At 33.3% G+C, this 19790-nt stretch overlaps 1 protein-coding gene across 12 annotated transcripts in view; it reads right to left on the bottom strand.

Moving 5' to 3' along the window:
- The window catches only part of DMD (dystrophin), a 1153352-nt gene that overhangs the window by 526052 nt on the left and 607510 nt on the right, over window positions 1-19790 (bottom strand). For all 12 annotated transcript variants that reach the window (XM_090124095.1, XM_090124041.1, XM_031599265.2 and 9 more), the window contains one exon: window positions 15197-15347. In XM_090124095.1, the coding sequence (XP_089980221.1) occupies window positions 15197-15347 (151 nt within the window). The remainder of the gene's footprint in view (window positions 1-15196; window positions 15348-19790) is intronic.

Below are 19790 nucleotides of genomic sequence, written 5' to 3'. Positions count from 1 at the left end.
CACCCATCTTTTAAGCTTTATAATTGACTGATGATGATAGAAAGGAGATGACTGAAGATATGAGGACTCCTGGTGAAGTCCTATTTACTTAGCCCTTATTATTTGAAGCTAAAATGCAAAAAAGACAGATTGATCTAAAATTAATGATTAATTATTTCTTTCATACATGGCTGCTGTAACTGGGGCAAGACAATTCCTGAAATTTTTGCTAAGTTCCCTTCGAAAAACACTGAAGACATATTTTCTTCAAAACTTCAGCTAATTCCATTGTTCTAAGATGGCAAATAACAGTGATCGTAGAAATTGTGTAATAGAACCGCCTCACTTTTATCAGGCACTAAGATTTAAAATTACTTCAATCATGCCTCAGGATAGTCTCAGCACTCCTATTTAGCTAGCAACTCATTCTGAAAAATAATCCAATCAATCAATCATATCCTTGTATAAACCACTCACCCAAGTCCTTCCTTTTATCTAATGAGATTTTCTTCATAGACCATGTGGTTCTCAAATTGAGGGGGAATACATTTACAAAACTGCCCATAATACTGATTTATGAAAGTAATGGATGAATTGCAGGGAGATTTGACAGTTCACATTTGCCTTAATTTGGTGACTTTCTTGACACAATTTAAATATTTTCATGACCAGTGTTCGGAAATCAATTCTCTCAAAACCCTGGCCATCTTGTAAAGGACAGATTGAGATAAGATTCCTACAGAAATTTCTTCCAAATAGGATTGGTATGTCTTGATCATTCATATATGAGCAGATTCACAGAAAACTTATTTTAAAAGGCCTTGTAGAAGGAAAAACAAGAATGAAATTAGAGAACCTAGAGCCACATACACTTCCTTCACATAGAGTGACTTTCACTCAGCGCTCTACTGGAGGTGGTAACAAGGTATGGCAACAGCAACTGAAGTTGAAAGCAATAAATACATGTGCTCATACACTGCATCAACTGAAGTGTCAGCCTAATTGTGTTATTAGTTTTTGCATTTGGTAGGAGATTTTCCTACCTGTTATAACTCAAGCTACCTGTCTTGTCAACTTCAACAACTTCGGTTTCTGCTATGGAATATTTTTCATTAAGTAATAATAATAAATGCCTTTCCTAGAGTTTACCAAATGTGGATGTTTCTGTCTCTTTCTTGATCTGAACTAAGTTCCATGACTGCTACAAGGAGGAAAAAAAAAAAAAAAAAAAAAAAAAGCATTCTTAGGCACTCCTTGAAAAACACATTGTCCTAACTTAGATAAATGAATGATACATTCACGTGCATGCTGAAAACACATACAAATTGTAGGAAAAAGTCAAACATTTAGTGTATTATTAAAATTTAAAAAACTATTTTCACATGATTATCATCTTTTTGAACCAGTAGCTATTTTAGTCTTCATTTCTGACTTGTTCCACCATAGTTTCAGCATAGTTTGGTGTTGTGTGATTATAAGTCCTATCTGAGTATATTTCCAATATGCATCTTGTGTATCTGACAGTTTTTGCTTTCCATCTAGCACTGTAAACTTTCTTCAAAAAATTATTTATGCAAGGTATAAAAAGTGTTTCATTCATATGTGAAAATTATACTACAAGATAGTTCTCCCAGGAGCCATAAATGGATCAGAGTCCAGTTCGTGCTATGAAAAAAAAAGAAGTATGAATCTCACCAGGGTTTTTAATCACAATATGCTGACACTGAATTGAAGATCCATTTTGTATCACATCCCACTGGACTAACAAAAGTCTACTTGTTTGTATTAGTTAAAACTCTTAGTAGAAAAAAAATGATATTAAAGGTTTTGTCCAGCTTTCAGTGAAACTTGTTCTTATTCTAGAGAAAAGCCAATGGTAATTTTTGTGCTGCACTTTCAAATCAATTGTTCATAACATAGTTACTTATAAGCATTCTTCCCGTGTTTCAGGACTGTTAGGAAATACTCTCATGGAACTTTTAATAATTTTATTTTGCACATACTTCTGTACATGAAGTTATTTAAACTGTCATACAGCCTTTGTCAACGGCTTCAGCCTCATATTTGCACTATTAAGTTGATTAAGTTACAACAGAAAACACTGAAGCCATTTTTAACTTAATTCCTCACCACTGATTTTTGGAAGATAACAACAAAACCAGACAGAATATTGTTCTCAGTGCCACTCCACTTAACAGGGAGAGGCTGTTGAAATTTTTCAAGTGAAAAAATAATTTGAGATAGCATAAAGTACAGTAAAGAAAGATTAATCTAACACCTCTCTATGATTTTTGAAACCTTACGTAAAAAAGTTCTGGATCATGGTTGTCCAGAAGCTTAGGAATTCTGATGAAAATGAGTAACAGGATTATCAGCTGTAAGGCAACACTCGATTTCTTGATTATCCCCAAACTCCTTTTGGTTATGATGACTCAAAAACTATCATATTTGATAAAGTATGGCTGACAAACTGTGAATCACACTTGTACTGCACACATTGGAGTGACAGTTGTAGTTGACTGGAAATACTGAATGGAGGGGAAAAGTTTGTCTCCCATTGATCATTGTTCAGAACTAACTCAATGTCAATGATAATGTAGTGGAAATTGTTTTAAATTATGCTTATAGCTGAAGAGGTAAACAGGAAATAATACTAGACAGAAAGGGAATGTTTCCAATCTGTGTTAAGATAATATACTCGTCCCCACTTTACAATGAAATATGCATGTTAGATAGTCTTTGCTAAACTCTTATCAACACTTGTCCTTCTTTGTTATTGTTCAAACACTGGTATGTTAAATGTACATTTGGCTATATGTGTGGAAATCATAGTTGCATGCTCTAATGCCAGATCTGAAATTTTCACTGATGTAAGCACAGCTGCATGAGACTGTGTTTGAACGCATAGGGCATCACCTGCTCTGTCTTCTTGTGACAAAAATTTAACACTTCTATTAGATAAAACAATAGCAAGCAGAGGAACTTAATTTCAGTTCCTCACACTAATTTTTTTTCCAACTTGCTACTTAAACTTTTTTCATATTTTCTTCCTTTTCTCAGTATTATGTAAAAATACTTGTGACAAGTCAGGATAAGAGAGAGCAGAAAAATCATAAAGGTCTTAAAAAAAAGATTTTAAAAACTGTGGATACATAAGAACAAAGACTAATGGGACTATATAGTAGTGTACAAATCAAATCCAACAATCCACCTAGTAATGACACAATGGTAGATTCCATAGATTTAACAATAAATTTAGCAGAGATAACTGTAATAATGTAGTACATTAGCAAGAGTGGTCAAAATTAGAAGATTCACACTTGCCCATACACACACACCAATGCTTTAAAAACTAGCGTTTTTAAAATTATTATCTTTAGATTTGTTCTTCATTTTGAAAAGAAAGTTACTTCAACCACCTTTATATTATTTCATTACTTGATTAATGTGATGCATTCTTATGAAGCTAATGACAATCTAGTAACACTTGAAATAATTACCTGTTAGTACACATTCTAAACTTGTACTGTCTTTATAAGATCAAGTGCAGCTAACATTAATTTATGTCATTGTGATAAACCATCTCTGATCTGAAGGTCTTCAACAAAAGATTTTAAATCCACATTTTACAAAAGCTGTTGATATTAACTGAAAAATAATTATACCCTACTTGAAGAACTCCTGATAACATTATGAATAATACAAAGATAATGTGAGCACCTAAAATGAATAAGAAGTTTAATCAGGATTCTAAGATTGTAAACAAATTCTAATCTCACTCTTACACACAGAGAAACTAGTGCCAAAACTAAATGGTAAAACAGACAACATATTTGTACTTGTGAATCATTCTGCTAGATCCACAGTAAGTTCATGCATCACTGCTGTTTTGATTTTAAAACACATCTCAGAAAAATTTCCCAGCTAAAATCCAAACTAAAAATTTCTAGACTTGTTACATTTTAAATGAGGCTTAATTTTCTGCATCAGATATTATTTTTAAAGATGCAACAATAAACTTAATAAATCCAGAGCTTTGCAATAACAGAAGCTTATATAAGCTGTAATAACAAATTACAGAAACAATTCCTCTCTACAATATTTTGTTTGCATGCTGTTATTCTGCTTTTGGAGGAGTGTCAAGAATTTCAGAATAGATATAAGAAATCAGACAGTGTACTCATAAGTGACTTCTACAAATATTCTGCTTGTAAATGAACTTCAGAGAATGGTTTTCATAGAATTCTAGAATGGTTTGGGTTGGAAGGGACCTTTAAGATCACCTAGTTCCAACCCCTCTGCTATAGGCAGGGACACCTCCCTGCCGATCAGGCTGCTCATAGCTCCATCCAGCCTGGCCTTCAATGCTTCCAGGGAGGGGGTATCCATAACCTCACTGGGCAATCTGTTCCAGTGTTTCACCACCCTCCCAGTAAAAACTTTCTTCTTAATATCTACTCTGAATCTACCCTCTTTCAGTTTAAAGCCTTTTCTCCTCATCCTGTTGCTACGTGCCCTTATAAAAAGTCCTTCCCCAGCTTCAGGTACTGAAAGGCCGCTCTAAGGTCACCCCAAGCCTTCTCTTCTCCAGGCTGAAGAGTCCCAGTTCTCTCAGCCTGTCCCTGTTCAGGAGGTGCTCCAGCTCTTGTCATGGTTTTGTTTTTCTGATTTTCAATATTCCACATCAAAACATCATGTACTGGAATTAAAGTGTTAATGCTCTAATTCTACGTACCTATCCCTTATACATTACGGAAGTCACGGGATCTGACCCTTCCGGGGGGACGGTCTCTTACTGCCTGGCAGTGGGTGCTGGAGGTGCTTTCCTAGCCGTTCCAAGCTTTTTCAGGTTTGACTCGGTCTTGGGAACTCTCTCTCATATCTTATTTGATTTATTAGTCTCAATTTCAATTAGATTGTATTATATTGTATTATTTTGCATTCCGATATCATAGTTAGTAAAATAAGTTTACCTCCATAGATTGTTGCCGCTGTTTTTGTTTTCCCCCTTCCTTCCCATTTTGTGGGGCCAGGCGGGGGGTGGGGAGGGCAGGGGCCTACTGCCCCCTGTCATGGGCATAAACTGATCTAGTTAACTCCGTGACAGCTCTCTGATCAATCATCTTCATGGCCCTCTTCTGGACCCACTCCAGCAACTCCGTATCCTTCTTGTATTGGGGGCCGCAGAACTGGACACAGTACTCCAGGTGGGGTTTTGGGAGCAATGTAACCCAGAATACTGTTGGCATTCTGAGCTGTGAGCACACATTGCCAGCTCATGTTGAATCATCCATCAACTGACACCTTCCAATCTGAGGAGAGCAGCCTTTTCCTCAGGGCTGCTCTCAAGACATTCTCTGCCCAACCCGTATTAGTGCTTGGGATTCCCCAACGCAGACGCAGGACGTTGCACTTGACCTTGTTTAACTTTATGAGGTTGACATGGGCCTACCTCTCCAGCCTGTCAGGACCCTCTGGATGACATCTCTTCCCTCATTCTAGCATGTTAACTGCACTAGTCAGGTTGGTATTATAGTACAGTTCAGAATGAGATCATATTGAACATTACTTTACTTTCTGTCTCTCCATTAATTGTAAAATGTAACCTGAGCTGATGTCTTCCCAGTAACTTCACTAAGCTTATATTTTGACTTTTTCCTCCTGCTGTGTGCTTGGATAATCAGTCCAACTGCCTGAAAGTGCAGAAAGCTTCTTTCAGAGATACCAATTCGTGAGTCAAGTAGACTAGGAAGCTTTTAAAAATTTTCAGATAAGCCAAAAACCCATGAGATAATTACATTTCATTAAAGTAATTTTTATTCCTAAATGTGTAATTATTTTCCCCATTCTCTAACTGTATTATTGCAAATTATCTGATCATAAGAGTGGGACAAAATATATCCTAAGTTATTATCTCTATGTTTCAAAGCTTAAGATTTTTTTATTTTTTTTGATAATTAGAGATTGTATTAAGAAAAAAAAAAAAAGTTTTGTTCAAAGTTGGCACTCTTTACAGATTCTCATATTCATTCCACTCCTCCTTATTGGTATGCAGTCTTCATATACATCAACATGCTCATCTGCAGTACATTCTCAAGACAGGTAATACATTTAAACTATTATTCCTAAATACTGAAAAGGCTCAGAAGGTTAACCTAAGTACCTGAAAGCATAATGGCTTTAAAATGCATAAAATCTACTGAGATCTTTGAGAGCTCACTAGAAGCCAATCAAATGAAAAGAAGCAAACTGAGACCTAGTAAAAAACATCCATTAATTATTTCATTTCCCAAGGCAAACAGGACTATGACTTCCACTGAGTAAAATCTGTTGTTGTCAGTGTTGTCTTCTCATTCATTTTTTTTTTTTTTTTTTTTAAGTTAATTCGACTTATTCTTCTAGATTTATGAAATTATAATATGACAGAGTATTTTCCCTTAAATACCTTATCTGGAAAGCAAGGATACAGAATGGTTCCTATCTGTTCCGTTTCAGCTTGCTTACAATTCTCATTCCAGACTGGTACTTCAGTACCTCAAGTGTTAGTATTTAGTAATTCCAGTTATTCTAATACTGTTTTCTTAATATTTAAAATATATCAAATTAGTTTCATTAAAAACTTACATTAATAAAAGTATTCTTTTCCAAGTAAACCTCTCGTTTACTCTAAGGTTTTTAGGAGCATGAGAGAACTCAAAACTTGTGAATAATATATATATATATATATATATATTTACTTTCATAGTGCAATTAAAGGAATATACACACTTCTATATCTTCTGATAAAGAAACACACATCTGGAAAGGGAAAACCCAAGTAGCACATGCACCAGTACATTGAAAAATACAGTGTACAGTAAGCAAAAGAGAACGCAAAGCTTGCTCAAATCTTTGAGGACTGTTAGAATGGAAAACAAGAATTCTGAAGAAGATCTGAAAAGTGGACAGAGGAAAGAGATAAAGAATCAGATGTACCTGGAATTTTCAGGAGTTGAAATACTTTGAAGGCATATAAAGAAATGGGGAGACTGCTGTATTTTGCCCAAATTCATCATGGAAATTCTGTACCCACAATACAAGAAAGATGCCAGAAAAGATGATAAAGTCAAAAAGCATAGTTGTCTGACTTAACAAGCTCCATACAGATCTATATTACAAATGAATTGATGTTATTCTCTGAATAGTATTGATAAATCTGTTAATCTCTTTATGAACTTAACTAATCAGTGACTATAGTTTTATTAAAAAAAACAACAACAACAACAAAACAGAAAACTGGAGATTTTGTGTTTCCTATAACTTTTAAAAATAAACTGTAATTCTAACAAGGAAAAACATATTGTCCTAGACATAGCACAAATACATATGAAGGATAAATACTCATTGAAATAGCATTATTCTTCAGTTTAACAAAAAAAAAAAATATATATATTAATATAAAATATTTCACTGAACTGCCTTTTTCATAGATACTGAGATTCTGGGGGAACAAAAAGATAAAGAATGTACTTTTATTATTCACTTTCACATTAAAATGATTATTAGGATGATACATTTATTCAATTTATAACCATTCTTAATGCTTATAGTAGACAACCATAAAGACCCCTTTTTATTAATCTCATCTATCATAAAAGAAATTACAGTATTAACTTTACCAGTTTCATAGAGTTTTCATATTAAAATAACTTTCCAAAAACAAAAATAAAAATTAACTTTTGGATTTCAGTGATAACAATTATATCAGCCTAATTTCATTAATTTTATATTTGGGCAAAGTCATTGTGTTATTCATATTTATGAAATCATTCCTGCTGTCCTCTTAGAGCATTCAGACAGTAGCAAACTCTCACTTTTCTTCCCTTTCCTATGGCAGGGTTGAAAAAAGGCTTGGAGTATCATCATTCTCATGCAACAGAAGCCACTCCTGAAGCCATTACAGTAACAGCAAGTTTAGAAAAAAACAGAGCAAATTTTATTTAAGGCATCTTAGAGGTTTTATTTGAGGCAACTAAGGGTTACAAGAATACTGCGAAGTGCCTTTCCAGGTGCATGATTTTACCTCTTTGTCTCTAAACCCTGAAACACTGGGTAGTAATGTAAAGACCAACAACAGACAGCCAAGGAAAAGATACCTTTGTGTTGTGAATAATCAAAAATGAGAACCATGAGTCTTTCAGAAGTCAAAACAGAATGTAAACAGTATATTCCATGGGCTCAGCACCCACTTCAATTGAAACACAAAGTTTGGGCAATGTTTTAAAATCAAGATAAATCATAAAAACATCAAAAGTAAGTCTACCCCCAAATTCCCTGTTCTGTATTCATCACAAATACAATTGTTGCAATCAGTATGGTTCTAGCACTGAAAACTTGAGAGCATCAGTTCCCAAATGCATCAGACAACGCACAATTAGAAAATTCTTCTCCTCAGGCCTTTACAATCTGGTATAATGCAACAGTGCTCTGTGGTATCAGAGCTGTTCCTGATCTCCATTCAGCTACTCTGCTTTGAGAAATACCAAATACATTCAGAACAGATTTTAATGTGTGCTAAGAATTCTGACCGATGCATTTGTAAGGATGGAAAGCTCTTGTACATTAGTTTACCTAAGAATGATTTTGCCTCTGAAAATGCAAGAAAAAAAAAATCTTTAATATCTTAGACAAAAATAAGTTGGTGTTGAAAAGCTGAGTAAGATTGAAAGGATTCATAAAATTTGTTGTGATCCACGTTTTAAGTAAGCAAAATAAATCCATGAAAGGCACCACAGCAAAACCTCCTTACACTTATTGATATTTATATAACTAATTTGTATTGAAAGCTTCTGGCCGAGAATCTTAGCTCTCCCCAGTTGTTTAACATAAACAACTTGTAACGGCTCATCATTCACATCAGAAGGTGCAGAAAGCCAGTCAAGTTAGCCAGCCTTTAAGTGACACAAATCAAGCCTCATCCATTTTTACTGTTGGATCTTATCTTCCCATCTATGCTCAATGCCTACAGACTTAATCATGCCATATCGATCATTGATCCAATGCGAGAAGTACTTTTGAAAAAAGCAAACCACACAGATATTTTGTTGGGCAAAAGAACCAACATAATTATCCTGCAAAGAATTCATTCATTCAGTCACTCACTTCTGAAACTTACAAGAGGTGTTCAGATTAACTGCATTTCTACCATAGCAAAAGTATTGTTTGTTTAAACTAAACTGTATTATCTTTTTATATGTCATTGATTTTAAACATTCCAACTAGCCATGAAATCAATCAAGATTCATTTGAGTGAAAACAGCATCCTCCATTTCCTCTATTCTGCACACATTTCCAAAAAAAATATTTGCAAAATGGGTATAAACCCCCAACTCCTTTCCAGGTCCTTATGTGCTACGCGTTTAACCTACTAAAACTGGTGAAAATGAATCCCGAAATAATGAGACTGTCACAATTAGCCATCAGGAAATCTACTAATGGGAGGTGTCCAAGAACACTGTTTTCTCCAAGACAGGGGAAAAAAAAAAAAAACAAAAAAAACCAGGTTTATTCATTCACGTTTATAAAAAAAAAAAAAAAAGAAAAGAAAAAGGGAAAAAAAAAAAAGACATCTCTTGCATCTCTGTCCTTATAGTTATTTCAAAGAGTTTCATAATAAAATGTTTGAAAAATTCATCAAAATTACATACTTAACAAGATTTGACTTGGCTATTTGAATAACCAATGCCAGGATTTACAACAAAATCTGTATATGAACTATAAATTCTTAACTACTGGTGCCAGAGTTAGCAGAATCACACCCACATCTTTAAATTTGTTATTTTTTCTGGTATCTCAATGTCTCACTACCAGTAGCAACAACTTATGTAAAATAAATAAATAAATAAATAAATAATAAAAAAAAATCTAATAGGATACAGTAAATAAGGAATGAAGAATAATGTAGAAACGTATGCAGTAGGGAAGAAATTAGATATCTGTTATAATTACAAGACAATGCTTCTCATAGCTTGCTATGACAAGAAAATATCTTTACTACAAATACAGGATAAACTATTTTAATATTACATCATTGCCATTAGCAGAAACAAGAAATGTGAGGAATCATTTAACAGTAAAGGAAGGGTTTTCGGAATGTCATACATCCAGAAATGTACCACTTGTAAGGATGTGTAAAATTATAAGAACTTTATGGAAAAGCAAAACAAAACAAAAAGCACCGAGACACTGGAAACTATTTTCAAGGCCATTGTGTACTTTTACTGTTAATGAAATATTAACCAACAATACACTCTCTAAAATAATGTGACAAATATTGTAATACATACCATAACCTTTCTAATTAAAGACTATGCTGAAAAAAGGAGGTGGGAAAGCCAAATTGGCTTCTCTTTGATTCACTTTCTCCTGTTTCTCTGAAATTAATGCATAGCATCAAAAAACCTGTAATTCGAAACCGAACTAGATGAAACAATTGATTCAAACAGACAAAACTGAATCATATGGATTCAAAAGGAGACAAACAGAACAAGGAAAATCAGGGGTTATTTGCATTGTACAGATATAAAACTTTAAAACATAAAACTTATAAGATGAAATCCAGAATCATTATATACAATATTTTATTTTTACATGTTTTACATTTGGGAAAAGATAGCACAAGCTATCTACCCAGTTACTTTTTTTTTTTTTTTGGTATGAGAATGTGTGGCCTCAAGCACTGAAACATTTGTTTTCTCCCATATCCTCTGATTCCATTTGTGCTGCATTCCAGAAATAACTGTTTAAATTTAGTGGTTATTAAATCATCAATATCCATATAATCCAATTTAGATATAAAAGAGAAGAATTATTAGCATGACCATGACTTTCAGTGCTGAAGCCTGGATTCTTTGTATTTTTTTTGCTTCCAACATCTACAAGGAAAACAATGTGAAGTTTCTGACATCGTAGAGAGGAAAGGTCTAAAGAAGGCACAAGACATTCACGTTCTGTTACAGACTTTTACAAGTAGGTGAAAATGTTTATGCTGACCAATTCAATGTGTGAACAATTTAAGAGAGACATGTAACTTACAAACCGTTCCACTAACCACAGTATGCTCAAAAGGCAAAGTATAATTAATAAACTTAACCCAACACCCCAAAGTTTCAAAAAATTACTGGTTTTGAGATCTCTTGTGACCTGAAAAACTAAATAGAATCCTTGATATTTATGTGTGTAAATTGAGGTCAATAATTTAGAAATTAATAACTATAAGGAATATTTTTGAAACCTGTAAATTATAGAAAAGAAGGCATAAAATCCAGCTCTGACTGACCAGAGTTAATTATTTTACGATTAAATCAACAAACAAACAAACAAAAAAAACAGCAGCTAAAATGATAACATTAAACCTGAATCCTCAGAGTAGATACTAAATAGCTAAATTCTTAATTGTTCCTGTGTAAGGAACAAATATTCTGGATGACATTTATGCATTTTTAAAATAAGAACATACATTTAAATTCCCAGATAATGATTTGGGAACTTACTTAATTTTACTGTCTAGTTCTCAAACTTTCAAAGAATTCCATTTCCGTAACTGTTATGTTAGCATTTTTTTTTCTATAGCATCTGAAAACCATGCCCTCCTGCAGTCAAACAGATACCATCGTACTAATTGTTATCTACCTCTTTCACCCATATAAGCATGGCATTAATTTCCTACATGGCATTTTTTTTGTTGTTGCTGTTGGTTGGTTTTATGCATTTGAAATGAATATAGATAGAAGCTGCAAGATGGACCACAAGATGATGGCAAACAATACTTTAACTTCCAGCCATAGTAAGATCCAACCATAAAGAATAATACCTGAGCTACCATGATGATGGTACAAGACAGCCTCACTGTCAGGACTACAGTACTTTGAGATCTTGCGTTCCAGAAAGAGGCACAGGTACATAAGAGTCAAGTTCTCCAGCTATCATATGAAAGCAGATTAGAAAACAGCAGCCGTACTTTACCAAAATGAGATCCAACTGGTGACATGACTGCAGACCATAAGAACGGGTGGGAATAAAGACTGGGGAGTAGATAAAACTGAGCTACATCTTGGTCTTGGCACAATAAGAAGTGTGTATAAATTAAATGCCAATGGAGGAAGTTGAAGAAGTGAAGTCCCCACACATTAAGGAGTGAAAAGACAGAAAATCCTTTCAGACAGAATAATGAGAAAAAAATATATATCTTTAACTACTTCCAGGACAGAGTTCAATATGTTTCAAAAGGATTATATGATGTGCTATCTTTAAAACGTCTCTTTAAAGCTTGTGTCTCCTAATTAAAAAGTCAATTACAATTTCTTAAAATGATTTTTTTTTTTTTACAACAGCAAAAAATTCACAATAAGCATATTTAAGTATTCATGATCTGAAAATAACAATTCTCTTACCAGATTTTGTTCGCCTTATAGATAATGAATAAATGTAGTACAATATCATCCCACTGCATTGTGTAGCAGAAAAGAATAATAAAAAAGTACACCTAAAATAATCTCTCAATCTATACCAACATAATCACCTAATTGTAGTGTTGACTGTTTCATTTTATATTAACATTTGACTCTATGTAGTAACTGAATGTCAATGAACACATGATTTTTTACTTTTCCAAAGTATTCCTGCCTAGAAATAGTATTATACATCTCAATATTTTCTGTATTTTTTTTTTCTAAAACAGTTTTTTGTTGAATTCAAAACTGTTCAATTGCTTGTGATAGAATTTTTGGACAAATCCTGTTAATTCTGAATACGGTTCACTAAACAGCATGATCTCATTAATTAAACAAGTTGCTAATCTAGTAAATCAAAATGCTCAGCTGTTTTAAACTGTTTAATCTAATGGAAATTCTAATGATCTCTTCTGCCTCACAGAAGCCTAATACTTTTCAAACAAGAGACTTTCTTGATGTATAGCGCTGTCAACAAGTATGCCATGTGAGATGCAGATTATTTATGTTAACCAATAAAATAAAGATGGAGACAAAGGGAACTGTACCAATGGAGCTTCAGATTAAATATTCTTTCACAAATAAATGTTACCTAACACTTGATTACACTTGAAGTTGGTTGTAATATTTACAAGTTATGTGAATGTTCTTAAGAAAGGCCATTTCGGCTTTTGTACTGAACTAAATGAGATTTTAGGTAGATAAATTAATGAGTTCCTGAGTTTTGATTTCTAACACAATCAAAAATGAAAGAGAAAGAAAAAGCTTGATGGACTGCCAACATTAAATTCTGTTAGAAATCCAACCTGATAGCATATGTTCAAATACTTGCATTGTTCCTATATATTAAATAATAATAATGATGATGATGATGATGATAATAATAATAATAATAATAATAATAATAATAATAATAATAATAATAATAATAATAATATGTCTTATATAATGCATAGGAAAATAACAAATGGATAACCTGAGGAGACTAGGTGAAAGAAAAATGTAGAGCAGAAGCAAATATTTTCTACAATAAAATCTAAGCTTTCAGGGCATTATGTCAAGGACTTACAGACTGATATTCAATTCAGCATGAGCTTCTTCCTCTATTAGGAGAAGAAAATAAAGTTTCTAATCTGTTGGGACTGTGAAATGTTCTAACACACGTCGTGCATTTATACCACCTGTAACACAGCTTGGTCTGGATACCCTCTAAGAACAATCTCTTCAGAGAGGAAAAATGTCATTTTAGAAAGGTGTTAGCAAAGAAAGAAGAAACACTTTGCACTGTTGTAAGTGTACACTTCAAGCTACTCACGGATACTAGAATAGTGCCTAGAAATGTGATTGAACAGACAAGGCAAAGCAGAGGAAAGGGTAAGCCTTTGTGCCACAATATTACTATCTGTCACATACTCATGGCTTAGTTTACTCTTTTATCTGTTTTTCAAAGAAATACTTAAAACTGCGAGACAGAGAAAGGGAGACAAAACTTCAGTGACTTGGAAATACACGATCTCCACTACCTTTTGTATATGCTTTACAAATCATTTTTAATGCCTTGATAACATTCTATTGCTTTTCTTTCAGCCAGATTTTAGACTAACTCACTGTTTGAAGTCACAACAGTAATTCATAGAAAAAATATTTACCAATTAGTAACTTTTTTCAGCTTTAATTCAGCATTACTTAACAGTTAACAGCAATTATTGTGCTTGCACTGCACAATTTGTTTTCTTGACTGTAGTTTTGCAGTCAAGAAATAGCAGCCTATAGCTTAAAAAAGGCATCTTTAAATATTAAAATCCAAAAGAGAAGATTAAACAAACAAAACAAACAAACACACAAAAAAACCTGTAGGCCAAAAAACAGTAGAAGCCCAAAGGATTGGTTCTCCTGCATTCAGATAAAAAGCTGTACCTTTTATATTACATAGGCCTAACTACCTTCAACCATAAATCCAGTAATTCGATCCAGCAATTCAATGTAAAAATGATGATTAGTTTAACAGTGATGTTTTTCTTATGCACCAGTAGTAATTTATAACATGAAATCTGAGCTTAGTCAAGCCATTTTATTCAGCTGAACCTATCAACTTGCAAAACATCAGTTTAGAATTAATTCTTCAAACCCATTACCATTTCAATCATACAAGAGTGAAATGAAATAAACCAGAAACTAGAGTTATTATTTTCCTTATGATGCTCAAAGAGCCTGTAAGATGAAAAGCATTCAAATTGGAACTGGACACATAGAAAATAAGTGGCTATTCTGTCACACAGCATTTGACAAAATGCATCCTCAAGGTTCTTTGATTAAAACATGAAACAGGCAAAATATCAAGGTACGTGTAAGGCACAGTTCATGAAATATTTATGTTACAGCTCAGTTGTTAAACAGATATCTTACACATGATTTAAAAATAAAGCCTGATACTTTTGCTAATCATGTATATCACATGGAAGTCAGTAGATACTTTAAATGAAGATGAAATGAGTCTGTAACTATGGAAGTACTGCAGTATAACACATTATCTTTTCCTTAACTTTTTTTTAATTCTAAATATATTTTAAAACAAACTAGTTAATAAAGACAACAGAAATACCTTTCCAAAATAGCTATTGGACATTCAACACCAGAAATGCACCTAAAATGAACTGTAAAACCACGGAGTTTCCAGACCAGCAAACATCCAATTACTGACAAGAGGGAAAGAGTTGATCAAATCCTACCTGGAGAAATTGCTTGGTTTTCACGTGACCCACATCTCCAGCCTCTATCTGTGCTCTTGACAGTTTCTCTTCAGTTTCAGTTAGCCATTCGTTAAAGCTTTTCATTTCGCAATGAAAAAGCCGCCACTTTTCCATGGACTTATCAAAGCGTCTGCAAGCATAAAAGATGAAAGAATGTATCAATAATTATTGACTGTAGGAAAAAAAAAGAAAAAATGATAGATGTTTCAGATGAAATTTCCTGTATTGTTGATGGCACCATACACGAAGATTCCTAACTGTTATATCCAATGGAAACATTGTAGTACTTCTGACTAGTGAAAGTATCATTAAGTACACGTGCTAAAAATCAGTGCCTTATCCCTTTTTAAACTCCTTTTGACAAATTTCAGATAAATTCTGAGGTCATATCATGTTTTTAGAATCCTAGGCACACGGTACAATTCTACTCCAATTTTACTGTGTGCCTCCCCAGAGGATACAGATGTCCATCTATACTTACTGAAAAGAAAATGGAACTTCCTTCAAAGGAATTTTCACTTCTGGAGTGAAAAGGAAGTATTCCCCCCTTACTTTTATTAACCCCTTATGTATACACAAATATTTATACATATGTTTTACTTCAATTTGAGTATTTGGTAAAGACTGTTTTGCAAAAATAGAAATGCCTGAAATACAAGGATGGTTGAAACAAAAGATACTTAAACTTTTGTATAGTAAGTAAAGATGAAAAAAATGTTACTATCATCTCCACAGTATAAGTTCACTACACACAAGACCATGTAAGTACCGATAGTGCTTTGGCATATCTAATTTATTTTTTGTTCAGTGACTGATTGATCTGTTTGCTCAAGGCCCTGAGAAGTACTGAAAACATGAAATTAAAACATAATTTGTTTATTTTGCAGATGGCCCATGTCTTAAGGAATGCAGTTACTTTATGTTTTGGATTGCTGTTGAAGAGATCACTAATAAGAGATTAGCTAGAATGCTTTGTTAGCAGATTATCATGAAACATGTTACTATTGTTTAGTTTAATAACCCTCTTTTGTAGGATTACAATAGGTTTTAGAGTGTACTTAAAGGATAACAACAAAGATGATCAATTACATTTAAACAAAGTACATGACTGTTAGAACGTTAAAGACTATTTCACCAAACAAGCCAGGTTGCTAACAGAAATACAGACCATCTCTTCAATTGTATGATGATTTTTAATTTTTGTTTTAATAAAAGGAAATGTAGGGTTGTTTTTTTTTTTTTTTTTTTCATTTTCTATGAGGTACACATGCCAATTTGGTTCACATATTTCAAAATCTTGTAATACCATACAACGTGAATAGCACTATGCCCCTTCTAGCCATCTACATAAGGAAGATAATTTTTTACTCATGGTAACCCTTTTTGATAAAGTTACAAAACAGAATTGCACTAGCAAACAGCAAAACAACAACTTTATACTTTCGTACATAGACTATGAGATAGAGAACACATGAGACAGAGAGAGATAGTACTATATATTATTTTCCCCTAAAAAAGCATTTGATTACAGAAGGCAGTTTAGATAAAAGTACTCTACCAATTTGTTCATAAAATGGGCAGGAATGGATTTTTTTTTTTTTTAATTTAATTAAAACATATAAAAACATGTTTTAAAATAGAGTAGAGCAGAGTTCTTATAATTTAAATTTTGCATAGAAGAGCAGCAAACTAACCTGTATCCACCTGTGAATCAACTCATATCTCAAGCACAATCTGATTCGCGGATCCTATGGTTAATAACTGCTAAACACTAGAACCTATATTTAATTTAAAATAGTTGCTTCTTAGTCCTATGCAGTCTAAATATACCAAACACTTCAAATCACTCAGCTAAATGACAATGTGATCAGTAAACTTGAATGAAAACAGATATAAACTATCAGAATAATTCAGGAAATCTTCATTCTCTCAAATTTAAAATGTCTGCCACATCAAAGAAGATGTCAGTGCTCAGACCTGACCACATTATTACTCACTGCCTTTAAAAGCGGTGACAGATGGAGAAAGATGCAGCCTTGGACAAATAAAAAATCCTTCATAAATTTCAGAATACACAATCTTGCTAGTTAAAACCAATAAATGCATAGGGAAAAAAAAAAAAAAAAAAAAAAAAAAAAAAGTGTCAAGTATAAAAACTGGTTTATTGAACTGGTTATCCTCTAAGCTTTAGGGGCTAACAGTCTTTCAACAAAAGTTGAAATTCCCCATAAAAGCAAGCTGTATTAAGTTTTTGGTATATTGTGAGGCTGTTATTTCAATAGCATTCGCACATTCATTCATTTTATTTTGGGACCCAGACCCAATTAACAAAGAAATTGTCAGAAAATGCCTAATAAAAATAACTAAATGAAATAAGTGTGCAAAACCTGTATCTATTTAAGAATAAAAAATAGCTACAGATACATAACAATTTATGCACAGTAGCAGTTGGTAGAAAATTGCTGTTGAGCCATCAGGTTGAGTATTACAAAACATTTCTCAAGAACAATCAGAGTGCATGCACTCAAAATATTTTTTTCTTCAAACACAGAGAACATTTTCATTTGAAAACACGTCCTACAAAAAAAGCTGTAATCACCACAGCTTTCTAATGTATTTTCTTCCTTTCATATAGTATTTCCCTCTTCAGATGGTATTTGCTTCCACCTTTGCCCTATCAATTGTGTCCTTTGCAATTTTTCTCTCTTCATAAAGGTATGCCAAGTGAAGATGTGACAGTTTTCAAACCAGTGGCTTCAATATTATCTAGTTTTCATTGCTCTTTTGAAACTTGACCATAATCACAGTAAAAACTCTTTAAAACATTTGAGATGCTGGGAAGACATACATTAGAATTCCCAGGTAACATTTACGACTGCTCTACTTTGCTACAGATGAACACAGTAGTTGTTCAAGAACTGCCACATGATGAATTTCTTATCCACTGTAAGCAAACAGACTATTGATCCATTTAAGAACTGTAGTTACTCCCTTAATTCATTTATTAAAATGACTGTGATGATTTTCAATGACCATACTATTTTGTAGAAGCAGACTAGACAACTGAAAAGCCCATTCTTACCAGTGACCTCTGTCTAAATTAAATGGAAATGTCTTATTTTACATTTAAGAAAATCACCCAGAAAATAAAACCTAAAATCAATTTTTTTTTGGTCCAGTATGGTTTCTCATTTCAAACACTACATTAAAACAGAACTCCTCCTATTCCTTGGAAAATGAAATTACTCTTCTCAGCATGAGGAAGTTTATCAGCAGCTTAAATGCAAAAATTCAGTGAGAATTGATGTTAGTTATCACTGAATTTACATTCCAGCTCTTGCAAATTGAATCTTGCCACTCTCCATCCCTCCTCCATTTGCTTTGGCTTATAAGAGTTGCAAAGAGAAGAGAAAAGAAAAGCTGTAGTGGGAGGATATGTACAAAATTATAAAAAAAAATGAACATTTACAAGTTGAAATATTAGTGCCTGTCATTAGGTCTTAAAAAACAAGAAACCAAATACTGTTACTTTCAGTATAAGTATAGAATAGTATTATACATCAGTAAAAAAACAGAGAGAACTTATGAACAGGTAAATCCACCCAAATAAACAAACAAACAAATCAGTGCTCCTTTTCTGATTAGGCGTATCCAAACTCAGTCACACTAAGAGAAATGTCAATGTTGCTGTAGTGACAGAAGCATCTCCATATTAAATACTGTTTTGGGGGCCATCTCTGGTATTTCTAAGTGAGGATTCCCTGTTTAATCTGTGTAATACAGTATTTTATATACACCACTACTTTATAGATTTTTAACATTTAAAATATTTATTTTTATTTTGTAAGTTTAACCATTTGCAATTCCGTCAGCATACAATAAGTTCAAAAACCACAAAAACAGCTAACTACAAACAATGAGCTGCTAAGATGTTAAAGTCTTGGCACAGCAGAATGCAGATAGTAAAAATTCATAAGCAAGTTCATAAAAAGTGAAATCCTCTGAGGAGTATGAAAATTCATGAAGAGTATGTCTACCTCAGGAGTCCCCAACCACACCATTTGGAGGGAAGGAAAGACTTGCAATTATACTCTCATCTAGGGATCCAGTCTTGTTTACCATCAGAAACAGGTCATTGATCTAAAGTAAGTAAGTAAGTAAGTGATATTCACTCATCACTCATCTTCTTCATCTGCTGAATGGGAGTGGCTTGTAGATGCCAGTCCAATATCTGGGCAGTATTTCCTCTTCTATTAGTCACACTGTTCTGTTTCTCCTAGCATATGCTTGATAAGAAGGCACAAGTGGGCACCCTGAAGCCAAGCATTAATTCCTATATAGAGTCATTATAAACTATAGTGAATGACTTGCATATACTGCAAAGGGATTAAGCAGTGTACATAAGCTCTGACACTAATTAAGGTAGCATCATTTCTCTAATTTGAGTACATTAAAATTAACACGTGAAGAACAGTGGGCACACCTTCTCTACATACACTGACATCCCAGAAGGGAACATGTTAAGCACCACCTTGAGGGAGCAATTTCCCTTTGCAATAATCTGCAGCCCAAT

Source organism: Phasianus colchicus, chromosome 1 (assembly GCF_987193195.1).
Source record: "Phasianus colchicus chromosome 1, bPhaCol1.hap1.1, whole genome shotgun sequence".
Lineage (NCBI taxonomy): Eukaryota > Metazoa > Chordata > Aves > Galliformes > Phasianidae > Phasianus > Phasianus colchicus.
The sequence above is the reverse complement of the archived record's forward strand: the minus strand, read 5'-3'. Positions and strand labels throughout refer to the sequence as shown.